This window comes from Pristis pectinata, chromosome 23 (genome assembly GCF_009764475.1).
Source record: "Pristis pectinata isolate sPriPec2 chromosome 23, sPriPec2.1.pri, whole genome shotgun sequence".
NCBI classification, from domain to species: domain Eukaryota; kingdom Metazoa; phylum Chordata; class Chondrichthyes; order Rhinopristiformes; family Pristidae; genus Pristis; species Pristis pectinata.
Window position 1 is genome coordinate 12,552,470 of NC_067427.1, and position 18,874 is coordinate 12,571,343.

An 18,874-nucleotide genomic window follows, 5' to 3' on the forward strand; every position below is an offset into this window, starting at 1 on the left:
GGCTGCACTGACCATGCCGACCAAGATGCAGTTCGGAGCCCCATACCCGGGCAGTGACTGGCCACATTGGTCACGCCAGCCCACCCAACACCAGCACTCCCAGGCAGCCTTTCCACACTAAGATGTGGGGTGATTCATTACTAGATTTGCAGCAGGTTCCCAGCACAATAGCATGCAACCACAGGGAGGACAGGGTTGGGTTTCTGGTGCCTAGGTTCGCAGCGTAGCAGCAGGAGGGCAGGAGCTTGCACCGATAGCACTCCCGTTCTTGGGAACACATCCTGTGAACCAAGCAAAGTACCAGCGTGAAAGGGAGAGAGAAAAACAATCAAGACAAAAAAAACATCTGCCAATATCTTGAATGGAACATTTTGTTACAAAGCAAAATGACGAGCGCAAAGCAGTATTTGGCTTCAATTAGAAAATCTAAGTCTGTGGCTTTGTTAAAGTGGAGAGAGGTTTCCTGTGCAGGCAGCGTTGATGTGGTAATGATCTGCATTGTCTACAGTAGATTGTCAAGCCTGCTTGGATCCTGAAAGATACTCTGTAACATTGGAAAAAATTCTTGGCGTATCTAAAGAAGAACAGATGTTTGGGAACGGACCATCCAACTTGGAACGGATACACAACTTAAGCTTGCATCTTGTTTTATGTGACTCTTGGGAATAATGATAATATGATGCTTCTGTGGGCTGAATTTTTTTCTGGTTAACGACTATTTTATAATTAATATAGTGATTTGTGCAATCACCAAGGTGCTTAGAAACAGGCATTGTTCAAGCTTAAGTACTGAGTGTTGCTCTATATAAATTTATTGACAGTTTAGGTGATATTTTGTAAAGTGTCTTGCACATGTTGGAAATTGGTTGAGATGATGTTGGGTATGCTTGTTCTTTTTCTAGGCAGATCATCACAAACACACACAACCTTTACCTACTTTGATAAACACTTTTAAACAGATATTTGGTTAAGGATTACCAATGAGAATACAAAATGGATGTTCTAACATGCTTCGAGCTGATACTGATTTGAACATGAGGATCAGAGAGGCTTTGTAATGATATATTTTAGAACCTTGATTACTTTGCTCTGGGTTCACCATCCTGTCACACAATTCCAAAGCCTGATTTTCCACAGCTTTTCATCCCTCCTACGGACTTTTGAAACAAATTGATTCAGTCTTGAATTACACTGGTACCTCACCTCGGTCACTCTCCGGTGGTGCCCTGCACTAGGTTTATTCTTTCTGTTGGCATTCCAACTTTTCCATCTTTCCTTCACCATTGCATCAACCAATCTCAGTGCATCCTTTAGGGACGGAGTCTCATTTTCCTACTGAGCCAACAGAGTTCCACCAGATGTAGTAACGGGCAACTTTAAAAAGGAGCAGGAATGATTATGGGCTATGATTGGAATTGATAAAGAAGCAAGTATAGACACGGGTGTTCAGACTTCTGACATACCATCCTTCCAATAACTAGAGACGTCTGAGAAATGCAAGAGTTTAACTGAATGGTGTTAGACAAACCAGTCAAACTCCCATGGAGAATTGAGATAAAGCATTGTGTTCAAGTCATGGAAGCGTAAGGGCAGAGGAGATAATGAATGGGCTGCAGAAGTGTGGGTAGAGAAAAAGATGGAAGGGAAAGTGCAATGGGATGGAGCTGGAGATGGAATGTGGAATGGATGGAAGAGGTTAAACATAGCAAAATACCATTGAATTAGTGATAGAAATGCTTTATGAAAAGGGAGGGGAGAGGTGATGCAAATCAGGAAGGGGTGGAGGACCATGAAGGGAAAAGGCTGTAAGGAGGTGAGAAAATAGGCTACTAAGAGGTAAGGGAGGAAAGACATGGGCAGGGTGTAAGTAAATGGGGAGGAGGAAAACTGAGGAATGTTACAGGCAAGAGGGTGGGATGGGAGATGTCAGGGAAAGGGAAAAGAAGATAGGTGAGAAGGAGAAAAGGAACAGGAATTGGTAAATTGGTTTATTATTGTCACATGCACCGAGGTGCAGTGAAAAACTTTGTTTTTCATGCCATCAGTACAGATCATTTCGTTACAGCAGTGCAGTGAGGTAGTACAAGGGAAAACAATAACAGAATGCAGAACGAAGTGGTATAGTTACAGAGAAAGTGCAGTTCAGGCAGACAATAAGGTACAAGGTCATAATGAGGTTGATTGAGAGGTCAAGAGTGAGGAAGAAGAAGTGTGAAAGGCAGAGATGCTTAGCTGGGAAGAAAGAGCAGAATGACTGGGGAGAGCAAACAGTGGACAAGCGTACTCTGGAGGCATCTTCACTCTCTTGGACATGTTACACGAATCGAGAGAGTTTAAGCACCCGGGAGGGAGTAGATAACTTTTAGTAGAATGCAGCACCATAAGTTGAATAAGTCGCTAATTTCAGAGTCGTTTCTCTGGCTATTGACTGAAGTAGTGCACCGGGCAATCCCGATCACTCAGTGGTCAATGTGTGGACTCTGCCTGAAATGCAGCTTACGATGCAAGTTGTCATGACAGCTGCTGCACAGATTTGACAGTAAAACTGAGGAAGACTAATGCCCCTCAAATTTTAAACTTGGCCATGGCTGCTTTCATTTGTCAGTGGTGTGTAGGTTTGTCATTCATCATCAGCCTTGGCGATCTTCCAGCATTCTCATTCCCCTCCCCCCACCTCTTCGTTGGGTTCTTTTGTGGCCGGCCATGTGTTGCGACTGTTTTTGCAATTTACCCATTTCAGCATCTGTTGAGCTTAAGTTAGAGGGGCAATGGAGGCAGATGGCAAATGCCAATCAATTCATCAGGAGAACAGGAAGGCTTTGCAAAAGCGACTGAAGTCTGGTAGACATCTGAGAGTGCAGCAGACCAGAAGTGTGCCATGCCCTGGGGACCTTTTGTATCATGAATCATCCTCCAGTGGCACCAAGAGGCATCAAAGCCAGAGAATACAATGAAGGAGAATTATAAATAGGAAGTACGGCAGAGGACCAGGCCACCCCATTGGCAGAAGGGTCAAAGAACAGTTGGCGGAGGCTGTGTGCAGAACTGCTTGCCTTTTTGTAAAACTTTCAGACTGTATTTCAGCTACATTTTTGCTCTTCCAAACAGTGCAGAACTGCCAGTGCCCTAACTCTCCTGCCAGTTCAGGATTTGGTTGTCCCCAAGTTAGGAGATTCCTTCTGCTGACCTCAAAGCCCCCTTTGCCCACAGTTGTTTCCAGGAATGTTTTATCACCTGCAAACCATGTTATATAACTGGTCTTGCTACACAGACTTGGGTCCAATAAATGCACTTTTCCATTTCACGTCGGAGCCTGATTTGCAAATTATTTTCAGATTTAGGAAAAGACTGCGGAAATGCATGAACAATATCATTCATTGCTGGTGTCCCATTTGAGTCATGCCTGCTGAAATCCCATGAGAACTGTAGAAGCTGGTTGCTAGCACTAAATGCAAGTTAGAGTATTAGCCTCCTGACGTACAGTGGAGCTGAATGTGTGTAGCTAACAGTCGATATTTCCATGTGGATTTAGCATACATGGTCAGAGAGGACCTGGACATTGTGTATAGAATTTGGAAAAGGAATTGCACTTGGATTTTACAAGACCAGAACTATTCCTCATCTCTGATCCAAATTGGTGATTAAGGGGTAAATGAAAATCAAAAGAAATGCAGATGCTGGGAATCTGAAATAAAAAAGGAATTACTGGGAAAACTCAGGCAGTATCTGTGGAAAGAGAAAAAGATCAGAGACCCTTCATCAGAAGAATGGTTAAGGTGTGTTTGAAGTTTTCAAGGTACTACAGGAAGGATAGGGTAGATAGAGAGGAACTCTGCACTGATTGATGGGTCTATGATTTGATGGCCCAAGAACGAGAGCCAGGAATGAAATTAGGAAATTCTTCCATACACAAGGTAGTAGAAATTTAAACTTTGCTGTGCCTTCAGCAATTGATACTAGGCCAGCTGTTAATTTTAAATTTGTTGTTGATTGATTTCTATTAATGAAAGATATTTAGAATGTGGGTAAAAAAGCAGATAATACAAAATTAGGCCATCAACTGACCACAGCCTCACTGAACGGTGGAACAGACTCAAAGGTCAGTGACCCACTCCTGCTCCCATATTCCTTCTACTTCTGTAGAAGGAAATCAAAAAAATCACAGATGCTGGAAACCTGAAATAAAATCAGAAGATGCGGGAAGCACACAACAGGTCAGGCAGCGTCTGTGGAAAGTGTAACTGTTAACATTTCAGGTCCAGGACCACAATGTGGACTCCCCTACACTGGAGAAACCAAACACAGGTTGAGCGATTGCTTTACCGAGCACCTGCGTTCAGTCCACATGAGTGATCCTGAGCAACCAGGTGCCTGCCACTTTAATTCACCATCACACTCCCACTCTGACTTTCCTGTCTGTGGCCTCCTGCACTGTTACAGTGAGCCACCACACGAGCGTAAGGAAGGACACCTCATCTTCCATCTAAGCACTTTGCAGCCTGCAGGAGTCAAGATTGAATTCTCCACTTTTAGGTAGATCACTCTTTCTGGTCTGATAGCCTGTATCAGAACTGGCTATTCCTGTCGGTCATTATTTTGGTTCAGTTTTTGTTATTCTATTCAAATAGTCTGGCCTGCTAGATATGTGCTACAGCCTCACCATTTACCATATATTACATGGACAAAGAGGAATAATGTGCTTGTGACTGCCCCCATTAACCCATCTGGACTTGCCCTGTCAGAGATATTCTTTTTGTTCTAATCATTCCTCCCTCACCTTCTCCTACCAAAAGGTAATTTGGTTTTCCCTCTTTACCAGTTCTAATAAAGGGCTCCAGACCTGAAAAGATAACTGTTTCTCCTTCTGCAGGTGCTACCTGATCTGCTGAGTGGTTCCAGCATTTTCCACTTTTGTTTCTTATTCTTCTCTCTGTCTCCCATTATCTGCGTGTGTGAGAGAGGGAGAGCCGTCAGTGAGTCTGATCATGGATATAATCTGGATCTGACATTTTTATACACACTTCTTGCAATCGTTTGTGCTCCTCAGGTTATTAGGTAGAAGGAAATGGCACCACAATCAGCATCTATTTTTCCTAGTTCAGGAACAATGTACCGAAGACACAGGCTAAAACTCCCTCAACAATGTCTAAATGATAGACCTTGATCCCATATTCAGAACAGTGTGCTTTATTTCTGCTAGCATGGTATTTTCATTCACCCTTCCACCCTTCTGTTAGGCTATCTATGTGAGGTTCTAACTTAGAAATAATGGGCATTTTTGAGCTGTGACCTATGGTTGGTATTTTTTTTCACTGTGTACTTACAGCTGACTGAAATAGAAACTTTGCATCTGTGCATCACACAGTCTCCAGATTAAATCTAATTAAACATCAGTGAAGTCACTAATATATTAATCCCATAAGTGTTTACATTCTCATTTGGATTTGAATGGTTATTGCCAGGAATTTTTGCTTTGCTCTAAGCAGCTGCTTTTATTGCCCATGGATGGAAAGCAAACTGAATGTTGGAATTTCTGTATGGTCTGATAAATGAAAAGGAATAAGCAATTTGCCAGTTCATGTCAGTTGTGGACAGTAAGTTCATTTGGAGATGAATCAATCATTAGGCCTGGATTTTAACCTCTGATTGGTGGTTGATATGCTTGAAAAAAATCTCCCATATTAACAAAGGACATGTTAACATAGGGGTGTAAGTTATAAATCTAGAGGTGTGTTCAAAACCTACGGTAATCCAACATGGGAATTTAAATTAATTAAATGAAAAGTTATTGTCAATAATGGTGACAATGAAACTACAGGATTATTTTCAGTGCAGGACCCATCTGTTTATCTAAATTCCCTTTAGGGAAGGTAATATCCACTCTTACCTGATTTGGCCTCTATGGTACCCCAGACCTGTAGCAATGTGATGGACTCTTAACTCTCTTTAAAAGAGGCGATGCCAGTCCCTTAGCTTGAGGAAAGTTAGAGATGGGAAATAAATGCTGACTCCTTTATCTGTGCAGTATCGAGTGCATGGAATGATAAAATTGGATTAATCTGAAATTTGCACTCAATTTATTCAACTTTTGACTCAGCCGATTGCTTCCAGTGAAGTTTTGTGGATCATAAAACTTCAAAGAATTGAAAATTATTACAAGAATGTGATTGACAGCTTATGGCATCGTTAATGTCTCTGCTTATTCCCAGAAGGTAAAGTTAAACTACATTTAACCCATTGATGCACAACATACAGCTCATAGGCAACACCTGCTTGGACGGACAGTTTGAACTGGTTTGTCTGCCTCAGAGGAAGGCACTTCTCTGCTCGTATTGACCCACAGTGGTAACTTGGCCCCTGATGCTATCCCCTGAATGGTGGGATGCAGAGCCTTCCTGTGGCAAATATAAGCCCCCACTGCCTCCCCCAGAGATGCTTTGATAGCTGGGTAAGCCATGCTCTTAGACTCACTGGCTGCTAGTACTGACAGAAGCCTTTGAATGTATCCAGCATTCCCAAGATTTGAATATACTGTAAAACTAATAATAAAAGAATTAATCAGCATCTCAAAACATTTTAAAATTTATTTTTATATTAAGGTACTAGAAAAGACTTGCATTTTTAATTGTTTAAAGTTAGCAATTAATTAATTCAAAATGTTTATTGTCAGAAAGTAAACCATGTCTCTAGTGCTGCTTCTCTGCATAAATGAATGGATGTAACTGCTAAGAAACTACAGGAAACTGATGTTCTGCCACAAGGAACAGCTAGTTCAATAATTAATCTTATCGTTCAGTTTAAAAAGAAAAGCAGCAGTGAACTGTAAAAGACTCTGTTACCCGCACAAATGGCTCTTAAATGTTCCTTATTGCAAAACTACCTAATCCTCTGCCTAGTGCATGGCCTAACCTGTGATCAACTCTTAAAATTCTGGGTATCTGAGACATATTTAAGTAGGCATAGCTTTTAAGATTACTTTCATTGTGAAAGATAATGGACTGTATTTTGTCCTGTTCTAAAGAGTTGATTTACGATTCTGTCATGTACACCAGAGGAAATAACATACTGGAGCTAGCTGACTATTCTTTCTGCACAACATTCAACTCATTAAATGTCTGATTGTTAACATTTCAACATGTTTGCAATCCTGAAAACATCCAAACATCCCTCGAAGTCCTGTGAAGTGCCCAAGCAGTTGTCTTAATTAGTGTTGGTAAAATTTCCAAAAGCAAATCAAGATGTGGTGAAGAATGGGGAAGGAAAACAATATTGGATGTGAAAACCCTCTTCCAGCCTTACTTTCAAGCAAATCTGCTTAGCTTGTTGTTCCGCATGCTTGGGTCTAGTACAAAGATGGAGAAAAACAGTTTGTATGTGTTAACATTTTTGAAAATTGTCTTCAGATCTGATAACTTTGAGGAAGTGTTGGGTATGTGATTTTCGATCAGAAAGAAGCAGATTGCCAAAGTACTTGAGTTGATTTTGTTTTCCATTGTGACACTTGATGTAAGTTTTTGAATTCGCAGTGAGGGAGGCTTGTTTGGCCTGGATATCGCCAGCATGCAGGTTAGAACAATTGGTATCTCTACCTCTAAGCATCTGTGGTAATTATAGTCAATATATTTAATTCAACTTTGCAGTCTTGCCTTATTTAAGGATGATGGGCCTGTCTCTGTTTGCCCATTTGAAACACTGGAGATGCGTTTGTGGTGGGATTTGACTTGAGACACCCAATTGAAGGTTTTGACTGAAGCCTTGAGATTTCAAGCATACTCATGCTGAGATGCTCTTGGAGTGGGACTAAACTTCTGGCTGCTTTGATTTTCCTCTCTGCAATAAGCAGATGCAGAAATGCTTGTTGTTCACCTTCTGGGTGATTAGATCATTGTGAATGAGACTTTGTGCTGTGATCTCATCTGTCTGTAATCTGACCATTAAAGATGATTATTTTAATTTTCCTTTTTGTCAGTTGCCAATTGGGTTTAGAGTTTGACTTTCCATCCACAACATTATAAAGCATTTAAAAAAAAAATCATGTTCTGGTTGAATTATAGGACACTGGAATTTTCAGAATTTGATATGGATAGGCTGTTCTGCTGATTTACAGAATTGTGCACATTGTTTAAAGGGGGAAAAATCCTTCTCGTTCTTAGGCAGTCCTTTGGGATCAATGATGATTTACTTCTACTCTTGTTTTGTGGGTACTTAGGTGGCTAATGAAGCCAATGTGGGAACCTTAAACTCTTGCATGGACGAGATAGGTAGTGGCTGACTGTCTGGGCAGGCTGGTAGTTATGAGACACTTCTGTCAATTCTGTAGTGCCTGTTGTGTTCCTGACACATGGCTTCTAAGTTCTTGATACTATCCCCAGTGCTTCTTCTCCACTTTCAGCTGGCATGGACTAGAAAGTCCTGGAGTCGGTGGGGATGTTGCATTTCTTAAAGAGACTTTGAGCAGCTTCTTGAATCTTTTCCTCTTCCGTGGGAAAAATTCTGACTTGATCAAAATAGCATGGTAACTGAAATCTTGGTAAACAAACAGGATAATGTTTCAGTGCAACCACATTCTATATATGTCACCGGTTTAGTCACCAGAATTACAGAATTTAAATTCATGCCTTCCTGCTGACACCTTGGCCAACGGAAAGAAACCTTTTTCAATTTAAGTAATTTAATGTCCTGAAAGGGTGCTATAAAAATGCAAGCCCTGTTTCCAATACTAAACACTTACCCCTATAATTGTAGAGTTTATACTCAGCAGCATGTACCCTGCTAAAGGCCCCAAGCTGGAGTGTGATGTGTGCTGTCATGCATTGAAGCAGCTCCCATATCACCCTCCCAGCATCTTCAAGGACAACTTCTATCCCGCTGTCATAAGACTTTTGAATGGCCCTCTTATACACTAAAGATGAACTCCAGATCTCTCAATCTACCTCATCATGGCCCTTGCACTTTATTTGTCTACCTGCTCTGCACTGTCTGGATGGCATATAGACAAAGGTTTTTCACTGTATCTCGGTACATGTGACAATTATAAACCAATTACTAATGACCAAATGTGGCTGTATTATTTCACAAGGCAGATTTGGAACTGGACTGGAAGCAACGCACCCTTGATCCTGAAGAAGAAGTGATGCTTGTCAGGCAGTGCATGGTCTTGTATGCCACATGCACTGTGGCTATGCTGGGTCTTGTGCATAACATATGCTGGGCTGTGCATGATTCTGCACATGATATGTGCTAGTTCGCACATGGTACTTTACTGGACATGTGTCAGATTGTATGTTTAATGTTCAAATTACTGTAAATCCAACAATGCAGCACCCCCAGTCCTGCATGGGAACATCAATATTCATAGAGAGCTGTGTGCAACTGCACATATAGAGCCTGGTGCACCTCTCATACAATACAGTAGCCAGGGAAAGTTGGGCTCTAGAAAATAACTGGAGATTATGACATTGTATCTCACAAGCTAGTGTGTTGCATGCAGGAAAATGGAAGTCTGGCATCAATCACAAAGGGACTACCACAGGTTTATAGCATGTCCCAGGCAGACCTCTGAACCTGTGCACATTTTTCTGGTTGAAGTTCCAATGGAATTTCCAGTGAAAACACGTGACAAAACCATTTCCCCTTATATGGAGTTTTTGGAAGCAGTGCCATCCAGCTCATCAACTCTGCGCCAGTTAAGATAAAGGTCTTCTGTCGTTCCCATTCCCCTGCTCTCTCCCTGTGGTCCTGCAGGTTATTTTCCTTTATGTTTAGCTAAGCAATTTTCTTTTGAAATCCTTGATCGACTTTATCTCCACCATTCTTGACAGGCAGCATATCTATCTTAAAAATGCCCCAGACATCTGTCTCAGATGTCAAAATGTCCCAATGTCTCAGACATGATGGTCTCAGTTGACTTTTGGAGGAGAAAATTCAGGTTTCCAGCAACCTTTTTGCTGACCAAGTACTTTCTCTCAACTGTATTTCTAATACCCTTCTGGGCACATACTTCTAATTGTATTGAAAGGAGTGATGTGAATTACTGCTCCTGAAGTGCCCACTGTGACAGTGGTGGGGATGCTCCTATCATTGGCCAGAACAGAGGGTCCCCCACAGTGAATTTATCTGCATCTGTCATTACAGGTGTAATTGAATCTGCTGCTGCCTGCTAAAGTTCTCAAGAATCCTCTTGTCAAACTCTGTTGCTCATTTCCTTCATTGAATTAATCAAAAAAAACTGCTGTACCCAAGAACATTCCTTTAAAAAGCAGGATATTTATTTGCTTTGTGCTCTGATTTCAGTAGAAATTTAATTGAAATTTAGTGCTCAGATTCAGAAGACTTCTAGGTAATAGTATGAACTTTGTGTGCACTTTCATTCCTTGTTCAATATTTTGCAGTTCACCAGAAAATTCAGATGGAATCTTGTTCTCTTTGCTGTTCTTTTAGGTTATGACCTGCCCTCTTTCATTTTCTTGTTCATACTTGTAGACTGAATGTGAAATTGATGGGGAGAGGTGGGGCGGAATAGGTGGTCTTAGATAGGGACAGAGAGGGGAGTTAGTGGAAGATATGGCTGGTACTATGTGCAAAGTGGATGCACTCATGGCTTAAACTCTTGTTGTGCTGATGAAGAGGATGGACTTCAGTGCTGTGGAACAGAATGCTTCCCCATCTTATGTATCCAGTGTCAGCGGTTCTCAGGTCTGTTATAGCACACAATAACTGCAGATTAAAGTGCTTACACTGTACCCAGGGGTCCTGAGGCACAAACTCTGAGGAAACACCTACTGCATCCTTGCAAGTCTAACAAGTTTGTTCTCACTTTGAGCCAGTTTTGTACTGTGTTTCCAAGCATATGGAGGTTGGTTTGTCAATTGAATCAACACAGAACCAGCAGAAACGAGACATCTCTTGCTTTGGTCTGGCTGCATTTGAGATTTGGTCTGAAAGTGAACATTGTGGTAACTTAATAGACATATTAATATGTTAATATATTAACTAATATTAACTTAATTAATCCCTACTCACCCCTGTATAATTCCGGCAGAATTTTGTTTTATATCTGATATGCAAAGCTCTTCATTTCCTGAATTGCCCATGTTCTGTCCTTTCAGGTACACAGTCTTACCATCGGGCTCACTAAGGATCTTGGACTCAAGGGTGTCTGATGGTGGCCTGTATAGATGTTCTGCTATTAACAGAGTAGGAAATGCCTCATTGACATTGCAACTCATCATTCATGGTGAGAATTATTTACCCCAGCCTCTTTTTCTCCCTTCATTTTCTTACCCCCCTGAAGGTGTGGGGTTGTGTTTGGGGGTTGGTTCCATGGGTGTGTGAGTAACTGCCTGAAACTTAGCCATTTGGCCCATCACTTCTGTGCTGACCATCATTATTCTCTGCCTTCCTATGCCTGGTCCAAATTGTTCTTCCTGCTTGAGTTGAGGCAACTAATCATAGATTTTGGTAGTTTGACGAATTGTAAGGGGATGTCTCCCAAGGCACTTGCTCAGTTTAGAGGGTTATGCTGCTTGAGGCAAGGGCTATTTTGTTTTGGAGTTTTAGAGTTATAGCATTGTTATGGCACAGAAGGCTATTCCAGTATCTAATTCCTTTTCAGAAGGTAAGATTGAATATGTTTCCCCTTCTCCTTTCATTAATTAATTCGAGATCACAAACTTGATTTGAAGAAATCTGGAAGTGAAATGTTAGCGTAGAAAGCTTGAACTCCAGCACCTCCAGTCAATGGTTGTAGGAGTCTTAAAAGGCTTTAGCTCATTTATTTCATCAGAATGAACATAATTCCCACATGGCTTTATAGATGTGCCTTTAGGTAGCGTCTTCCTTGATCACTGAATATCCGAAACATTTGACAGCCAATCAAGTATCTATTTGAAGTGCAAATGCGGGAAACAAGGCAGCCAATACACACAGAGCAACCTGCTATCTGTATTGCAGTAATTACAATATCATCTGTTTTAGTGGGGTTGCTCATAGTATAAATACACAAGAATTGCTCTCAGGGTAAGTGCATAGATGATGTTTCCCCTGCCTAGGATGTCTAGAACCAGGAGTCACAGTATCAAAATAAGGGGTCAGCCATTCAAAACAGAGCCGAGAAGTTTCTTCACCCACAAGGTAATGAATCTTTGGAATTCTCTATCGAAGAGGGCTCAGCTGGCTCAATTGGTGAATATGTTCAGGGCAGGAATGGATAGGTTTTTTGATATTAAGTGAATCAAGGGAAATGGGGTTAGTGCAGGCAAGTAGCGCTGAGTTAAAAGATTACCCACGTTGTCATTGAACAGCAACATGGACGTGAGGGCTCAGTGGGCCACTCTTGCTTCTATTACTTGTGTTCTTGTTGAAATGTATGGGTATTCGGTAAGAGACACTAAACCAGTTCTACATCTTCTAACCCTTGTGGATGTCAAAGAAGGGCAGGCACTTCTCCCTGGTCTCTTGCCCCATATCTATACTATAACCAACCTCACTAAAATAGATGATCTTGTAATTACCACAATACAGTTTGCAGCAGCTTGCTATGTGCATATCAGCTGCCATAGTTCCTGCATTACAGCAGAAACTACCCTTAAAAAGATCTAATTCACTGGCTGTCAAATGTTTTGTGACCTCCAGTCATTGTGAAAGACTCTGCATAAAGACATGTCCTCCTTTTTCACTGCTGATATGAGGGCATTGTATCTTCACCCATTGATGTCTCAGAGACTGAGATCCTGCTGCAGTAGGAGTGTGGCTGTTGGTTCACTTTAATTGGGGCTGAATGCTAGCATCTAGTGAAAGCACAGTTGCAAGCTGCATGGAGGAATTTGCCAGCTACCTCAATACAGTCACCCAGGCCTCACAGTGAGGGGAACGTGTTCTCTGAACTCCCATGCACTTTCATTATGGATCTCACTAATTCATGACACTGAACTCTGCTAGAAATTAATGATACCTCCTGAGGCATAGGGCTTAAGGTGTTGCCCTTCCCCTCTGATCAAAGCTGGAGGATACACTTATTATGGAGCTGAATGATGTAACTTGGCATGTTTCTAGCCTGAGGTTTTTCTCTGTTGTTGGATGCTTCTCTGTGGAGTCAGTAGTCATGAACATGATTAGCCTGGACTCTCCAGATCATGGAATCTCTGAAACTGCAGGGTCCAGGGATATGTCATCACCAACAAGACAAGTATGAGAAATATAGGAAACATTAGATGGATGTTCTGCTGCTGAATTGGGGAATGGGGAGTACAGAGACATTTATTTCATGAGACGATTAAACTGGTAGAGTCCATGGGCTGAACTAAGTTTTCTTCTTTCATTTGCTTTCATTCATTTTCCTTTTTCCAGTTCCTCCCAAGATCCATCCTTCACATCATCTTCTGAAAGCAGTTGTTGGTCAGTCTGTGGACCTTCCATGTCTGGCACATGGCGACCCAACTCCAAATATCAGGTGGTACAGGGGTGATGAAGCCCTGCTGCAGGGTGCCAGCGATTCCCTGGATGGACCCGATGGTTCAGTCAGCATTGAAGATGTGGAGCTCTCTGATACCGGAGTATATCGTTGTGTTGCAACCAATAGTGTCGGACAGGATGTGACTGAAATGACATTGTTAGTATTGGGTAGGTGTGCTTTCAGACCATTAAAAGTGCAACTAAAGGTTATGGTCCAGATTTGGGGATGAAACGTACAACGAGATGGCTTGTTTTCCCATATATGTACCTTTTCTATGAAAAATGAAGTCTGGATAAAATTCTTTGGTCCACCCACTTTGTTCCGTTCAGTTGCGATATCCTGCTTTTAAAAATATATCAACTCCACCCCATCTGACACCATAGCAGTCTTGGACAATCTCCTCCTCCTCTCCTTGAACTTAAAGTTATTTGAAACTCTGGTGAATGCATCCAACCAAGTTCTGTTCGCCCATCACTCCATGTTTGCCTGCCTAAACCGGGTCTCAGTTAAGCATTGCCTCAGATTTAAAATTCTTATTCTTGTTTTTAAGCCCTTCCACATTCCTGCCCCTTATTTATCTCTGTAATCTCTTCCAGCCCCATTACTCCAATGTGTACTCCTCTAATTCTGGCCTCTTACATATCTCCAGATTTAATCTTTGGGATTCTCTCTGTGGTTTTATACTTCCCTTTCTTCCTTTAAATCTAATTCACTTTGTCCAAGCCTTTGGTCATCTGCCCTCATTTCTGCTTCAGTGGCTCCGTGCTAGTTTGTTTGTTAATGTTACCACAAAGTACCTTGGATGTTTTATTATGTTAAAGGGCCTCAGAGAGTAGAAGATGATGTTGATGTGACCTCTGGGGAGTGAAGAGAAAATAGATAAAACCAAAGCCAATTTGCAGGAAAAAAATGAGAAATTCCTCTCCAAATTATCTTTGGCAATTGAAATTACTTCCACAGAGTCCTTCCTGACCTTCATAGAACAGTACAACACAGGAACAGATTCTTCAGCCCACAATGTTGTGCCAAACTAATTAAGCTAATGATGCCTAATTAAACCAATCCCTCTTAAACACTTCTATTGTATATTTGCTTATGAAAATCCACCTTGTCCCATTGCATAAACATCTACTGACACCACAAATTGCTCCTTTTAGAATTGAGTGGGTATCCAGAGGTTTCCAGAGACAGCTGTAGCTCTATGTCCAGAGCAGCTGCCATGCCAGCTTTATTTCTATTTCCTTTGACTTCTTTTGTGACCTTTCTAACTAAGTTACTTCAATATTTTGGGTGAGGCATAGTGGTGCAGCTAGTAAAGATGCCACCTCACAGTGCCAGAGATGTGGGTTCAATCCTGACCTCTTGTACTGTCTGTCAATAGAGTTTGCATATTCTCCATGGTTTCCTGCCACATCCCAAAGATGTGCGTTAATCGGTCAGTGTAAATTGCCTCTGGTGTGCAGGGGAGTGTTAGAATCTGGGGCAGCTGATGAGAATGTGAACAACGTAGAGATTAAACTAGGATCAGTATAAGTGAGTGGTTAGTCATTGGAGTGGATTTAATGAGTTGGAAGTGCTGGGTCTCTTTATAACCTGAATAATATTAAAGCATCATGGAGCCTCTGTAGGTACATGTTTGGTACAATGTCATGGGCTGAAGGACCTGTATGTGCTGTAGGTTTTCTATGTTTCTATGTTTCTAATCTTTATCCCTGAGGGAACCATGTATTCCTGGATGGGAAATGCTCATGTAAGAGATGCCCCTGGCTTTGAGTTCTCCACATCAGTTGCCTGTTGGTGCTCAAAGCCCATTGATTCTGCTCAAATGAGGCCCTGGACTTCAACCTGCCCTTCAAACAGCTCTCCATTTCTAGTATACACGATCACTTCAGCACAGTTACAGAGCAGTGAAGGTGCTTTCACTTTATCCTCCCGACAAGGTGAAGTATAAGATGCAGGAAAGCACAAAAGAGAGGAAGATCAATTGCATCTCTCCACAAAAGTTTTCTTGTTCTTACTGGGAAGCTTGAATCCAGCCATTTAATGCAGATTGTTCTACTAATGTCTAAAATTCAATAATTGGTTCAATGTTCTTGTTTCATCAGAGCCACCGTTTTTTGCTGAAGATGTTGTCCCATTTGATGCTGAACAGGAACGATTGGCCAAGGAGAGGGTCATCCTTCCCTGCCCAGCTGGAGGTAGGTCTTTACTATGCCAGAGTTTGTACTGTAAAATGGAATTGTGATACAATTTCATCTGCTATTTGCTTACTGAACCCTTTTATTAATATATCCTATGCTGTTATTTACCATTCTGGTTTAAATATCCCCAGGAACTCCTCCACCTCTCATACACTGGCTACAAAATGGATTGGAACTGTTGGGTAATGAACCAGGGGTCTCGATACTTGAGGATGGCTCCCTTTTGATTGATTCAGCTTCACCGTATAACAGTGGAGATTACATGTGTATTGCAACAAATGAGGCTGGCTCTTCCAAAAGAAAATATCGATTGCAAGTCAGAGGTAAATATTTAAGCTGTAATGTTAAACAACATCCTATGTCAACCAACATTATGCTGGATAAGTTGAAAGATAACTTTAACAGACAGATGGGGATCTGAACATGGGTTAATACTCAATTGTGGATAAGCAACTTTTATAGTACATTTAATGTGACAAATCACCTATGTAATGTGAAAAATGCCCCTCATTATCTTGTGTCAAAAGGTATATTTGGAAGGTGACAGTATAATGTGTAGTGCTCCAGTAGCTTGGAGTGTAAAAGCTCTCACTGTCACTTGGAAGTTAATGAACATAGAACAATACAGCACAATACAGGCCCTTTGGCCCACAATGTTGTGCTGACCTTTAAACCTCGCCTAAGACTATCTAACCACTTCCTCCCACATATCCTTCTATTTTAACACATATCCTTCTATTTTAAATTCCTCCACATGCTTATCTAGTAATCTCTTGAATTTGACCAATGTACCTTCCTCCACCACCACCCCAGGCAGCGCATTCCATGCCCCAACCACTCTCTGGGTAAAAAACCTTCCTCTGATATCTCCCTTGAACTTCCCACCCATTACTTTAAAGCCATGCCCTCTTGTATTGAGCACTGGTGCCCTGAGAAAGAGGCGCCTATCTTTCTATCTATTCTATCTATTCCTCTTAATATTTTGTACACCTCTTAATGAGTTAGGGAACTGAAGATTTGCCTGGTGTTCTATATTGTTCAGCTCAGTTGGTGCTGTGTTAGGGTTTAGTTACATAGCAGCCCTTGGTTCTGTGGTGTTTCTTCATCTGGCAGCAAGGGTTGTGGAGAAGATTGGTGAAGCGGGTGAGAAAATTGCCATTAACTGCCTGAACTTTGCTTTGACCGTGCATAGAGTTAGCATGTCATGTAGTTACATTAAAAGCCGGAGTTACAAGCCAAATTCTTCCGTCCATATTGAATGTTAGTTTATTGGTCTTGTCAAACATTTTAATATGTGATTGAACTTCAGAACCGTGAAATGTTCTGTTTAACACTTTTTTGTGATGTGTTAGCTAAATGATGTGTTTATAGGAAGAGGAACATTGTGCGAGTACAATGTACCATTATCGGGGGGATGCAAGTTTGCCTCTAAATCTCCCTAAGTTCCCAGTCTCAACCGTTTACATCTGAAACGGTACATGTTCAGCTCGGGGTCTGGGAGAAGGCTGTCTGTCCATCCTAGTGTATTTCAACTCTCAGCCATCTCTGGAATATGTCCTCTCTTGCCATAGCTTGCCAGGTCCCATTGGTGGATCTGAAGGCGTGCTGGGCTTATCTGAGGGAGACTTGTCATAGAAAGATAATTTACTGTCCTTCAGTTAATGTAAAAAATGTTTGAAGCAGATAGGTTAGAAAGCAGGGTCTGACTGGTGTGAACTGAGTATGCGGCTGAACTATTTCTTGGGCGACTCTCACCCAAGTGTCTTCCTGCACCATCAGTTTTGTTCTGTTCTTTTAAACGAAGGTTTGTCTATGTTCATTGGAATTTAGAAGAACATGAGCTGACCTTTTTGAAACATGTCAGATTCTGAGACAGATTTTTGAGGATGATGTTGAGAGGCTGATTCCCTCAGATTTGGAGAGTCTAGAACTGCTGGACCTTATGTCAGGGTAGGGGTGGATGGAGCATTTAAGATTGAGATGAGGAGACATTTCCTTTCTGGCAATTGTATGGCTATGAAATCCTGTACTCTAGTGGGTTGTGGGTGCTCAGTCTATAAATATGTAGACTGAGATCAATGTATTTTTGGACATTAAAATAATCAAGGTTGTGAGCATGGGGCAGGAAAATGAAGAAAGCACAGAGTAAACTGTGATCTTATTGAACAGCAAGGCAGGCTTGAAACATTGCAAGGCCCACTCCTTTTTAATTTTCTTGTCATACTCCTGCATAGAAGATTTTGTTATGGCAACACCCAAGGATTTGTTATGAAGACTTTGTGTTGTTTCCACCAGCTGTGTTTGCTGTTGATTTGAATAACTTTTTATTATTATTCATTCCTGGGCAGGGCCAGCATTTTCTGCCCATCCCAATTGCCCCTGAGCAGGTGTTGGTGAACCACCGGAGTCCATGTGGTGAAGATACTCCCACAGTACTGTTAGATGGAGAACTGCAGGGTTTTCATGGAGGGAAGTTGAAGTTGTGGCAATATATTTTCAAGGCAGAATGGTGTGAAAATTTGAGGGGAATGTGAAGGTGGTGGCATTCCCAAGTGCCCGCTGCCCTTGTCCTTCTAGGTAGTAGAGTTTGTGACTGTGGGAGGTGCTTTCCAAGAAGGTGTGTTTAATCTCTCTCCCTTCATCTATCACTTCTTTCGTTCCAGTTCCCCCTCATATTCGGAATAACGACCAGATACAGAACATCACTGCATTGATTCATCAACCATCGACTTTGGAGTGTGACGCCACCGGTACCCCGCCACCCACTATCAGTTGGTACAAGAACGAGCAACCAGTGAGTGCAGAATTCCTTTTTTGTGAAGTCTGAGTGGGAGGACAAATGCAGGAACTGAAATGGCTTGCTTTCTGCAAGTTGACATCAGAACCCCTGGAGAGGTTTTAATCCTTGTTCTAGTCATTGTATAATGTGGAGGTCACCCAGGGTGTTAGATTTTGGGCAGCTCTTTTAGCAACTACTTATTCAACATCTTGGCAATAGCCAAATTGGTTGGGGGAGGGTCCAAGAGGCAAAATTATGGCAAACCAGAGACATGGGGGAAGGAAACAGAAGGATGTGCAGGTGTGGTCGGCTGAAAAAGGGTTGGAGAAGACTTCTGTGGAGCTTGGTTGCGAGCATGTGTCAGTTGGGCCAAAGGGCCTGTTCCTTTGCTGTTAATTCATTGACCAATGTAACATCCTTTTTTGTGGGAGTATCTGAAAG

The 18,874-nt window shown here is 41.8% G+C and overlaps 1 protein-coding gene across 1 annotated transcript in view; it reads left to right on the forward strand.

Moving 5' to 3' along the window:
• Positions 1-18,874, forward strand: part of LOC127582286 (hemicentin-1-like) — a 260,770-nt gene that overhangs the window by 88,497 nt on the left and 153,399 nt on the right. The window contains 5 exon segments of the mRNA XM_052037463.1: positions 11,109-11,236; positions 13,348-13,620; positions 15,559-15,651; positions 15,786-15,977; positions 18,318-18,448. Of these exon segments, the coding sequence (XP_051893423.1) occupies positions 11,109-11,236; positions 13,348-13,620; positions 15,559-15,651; positions 15,786-15,977; positions 18,318-18,448 (817 nt within the window).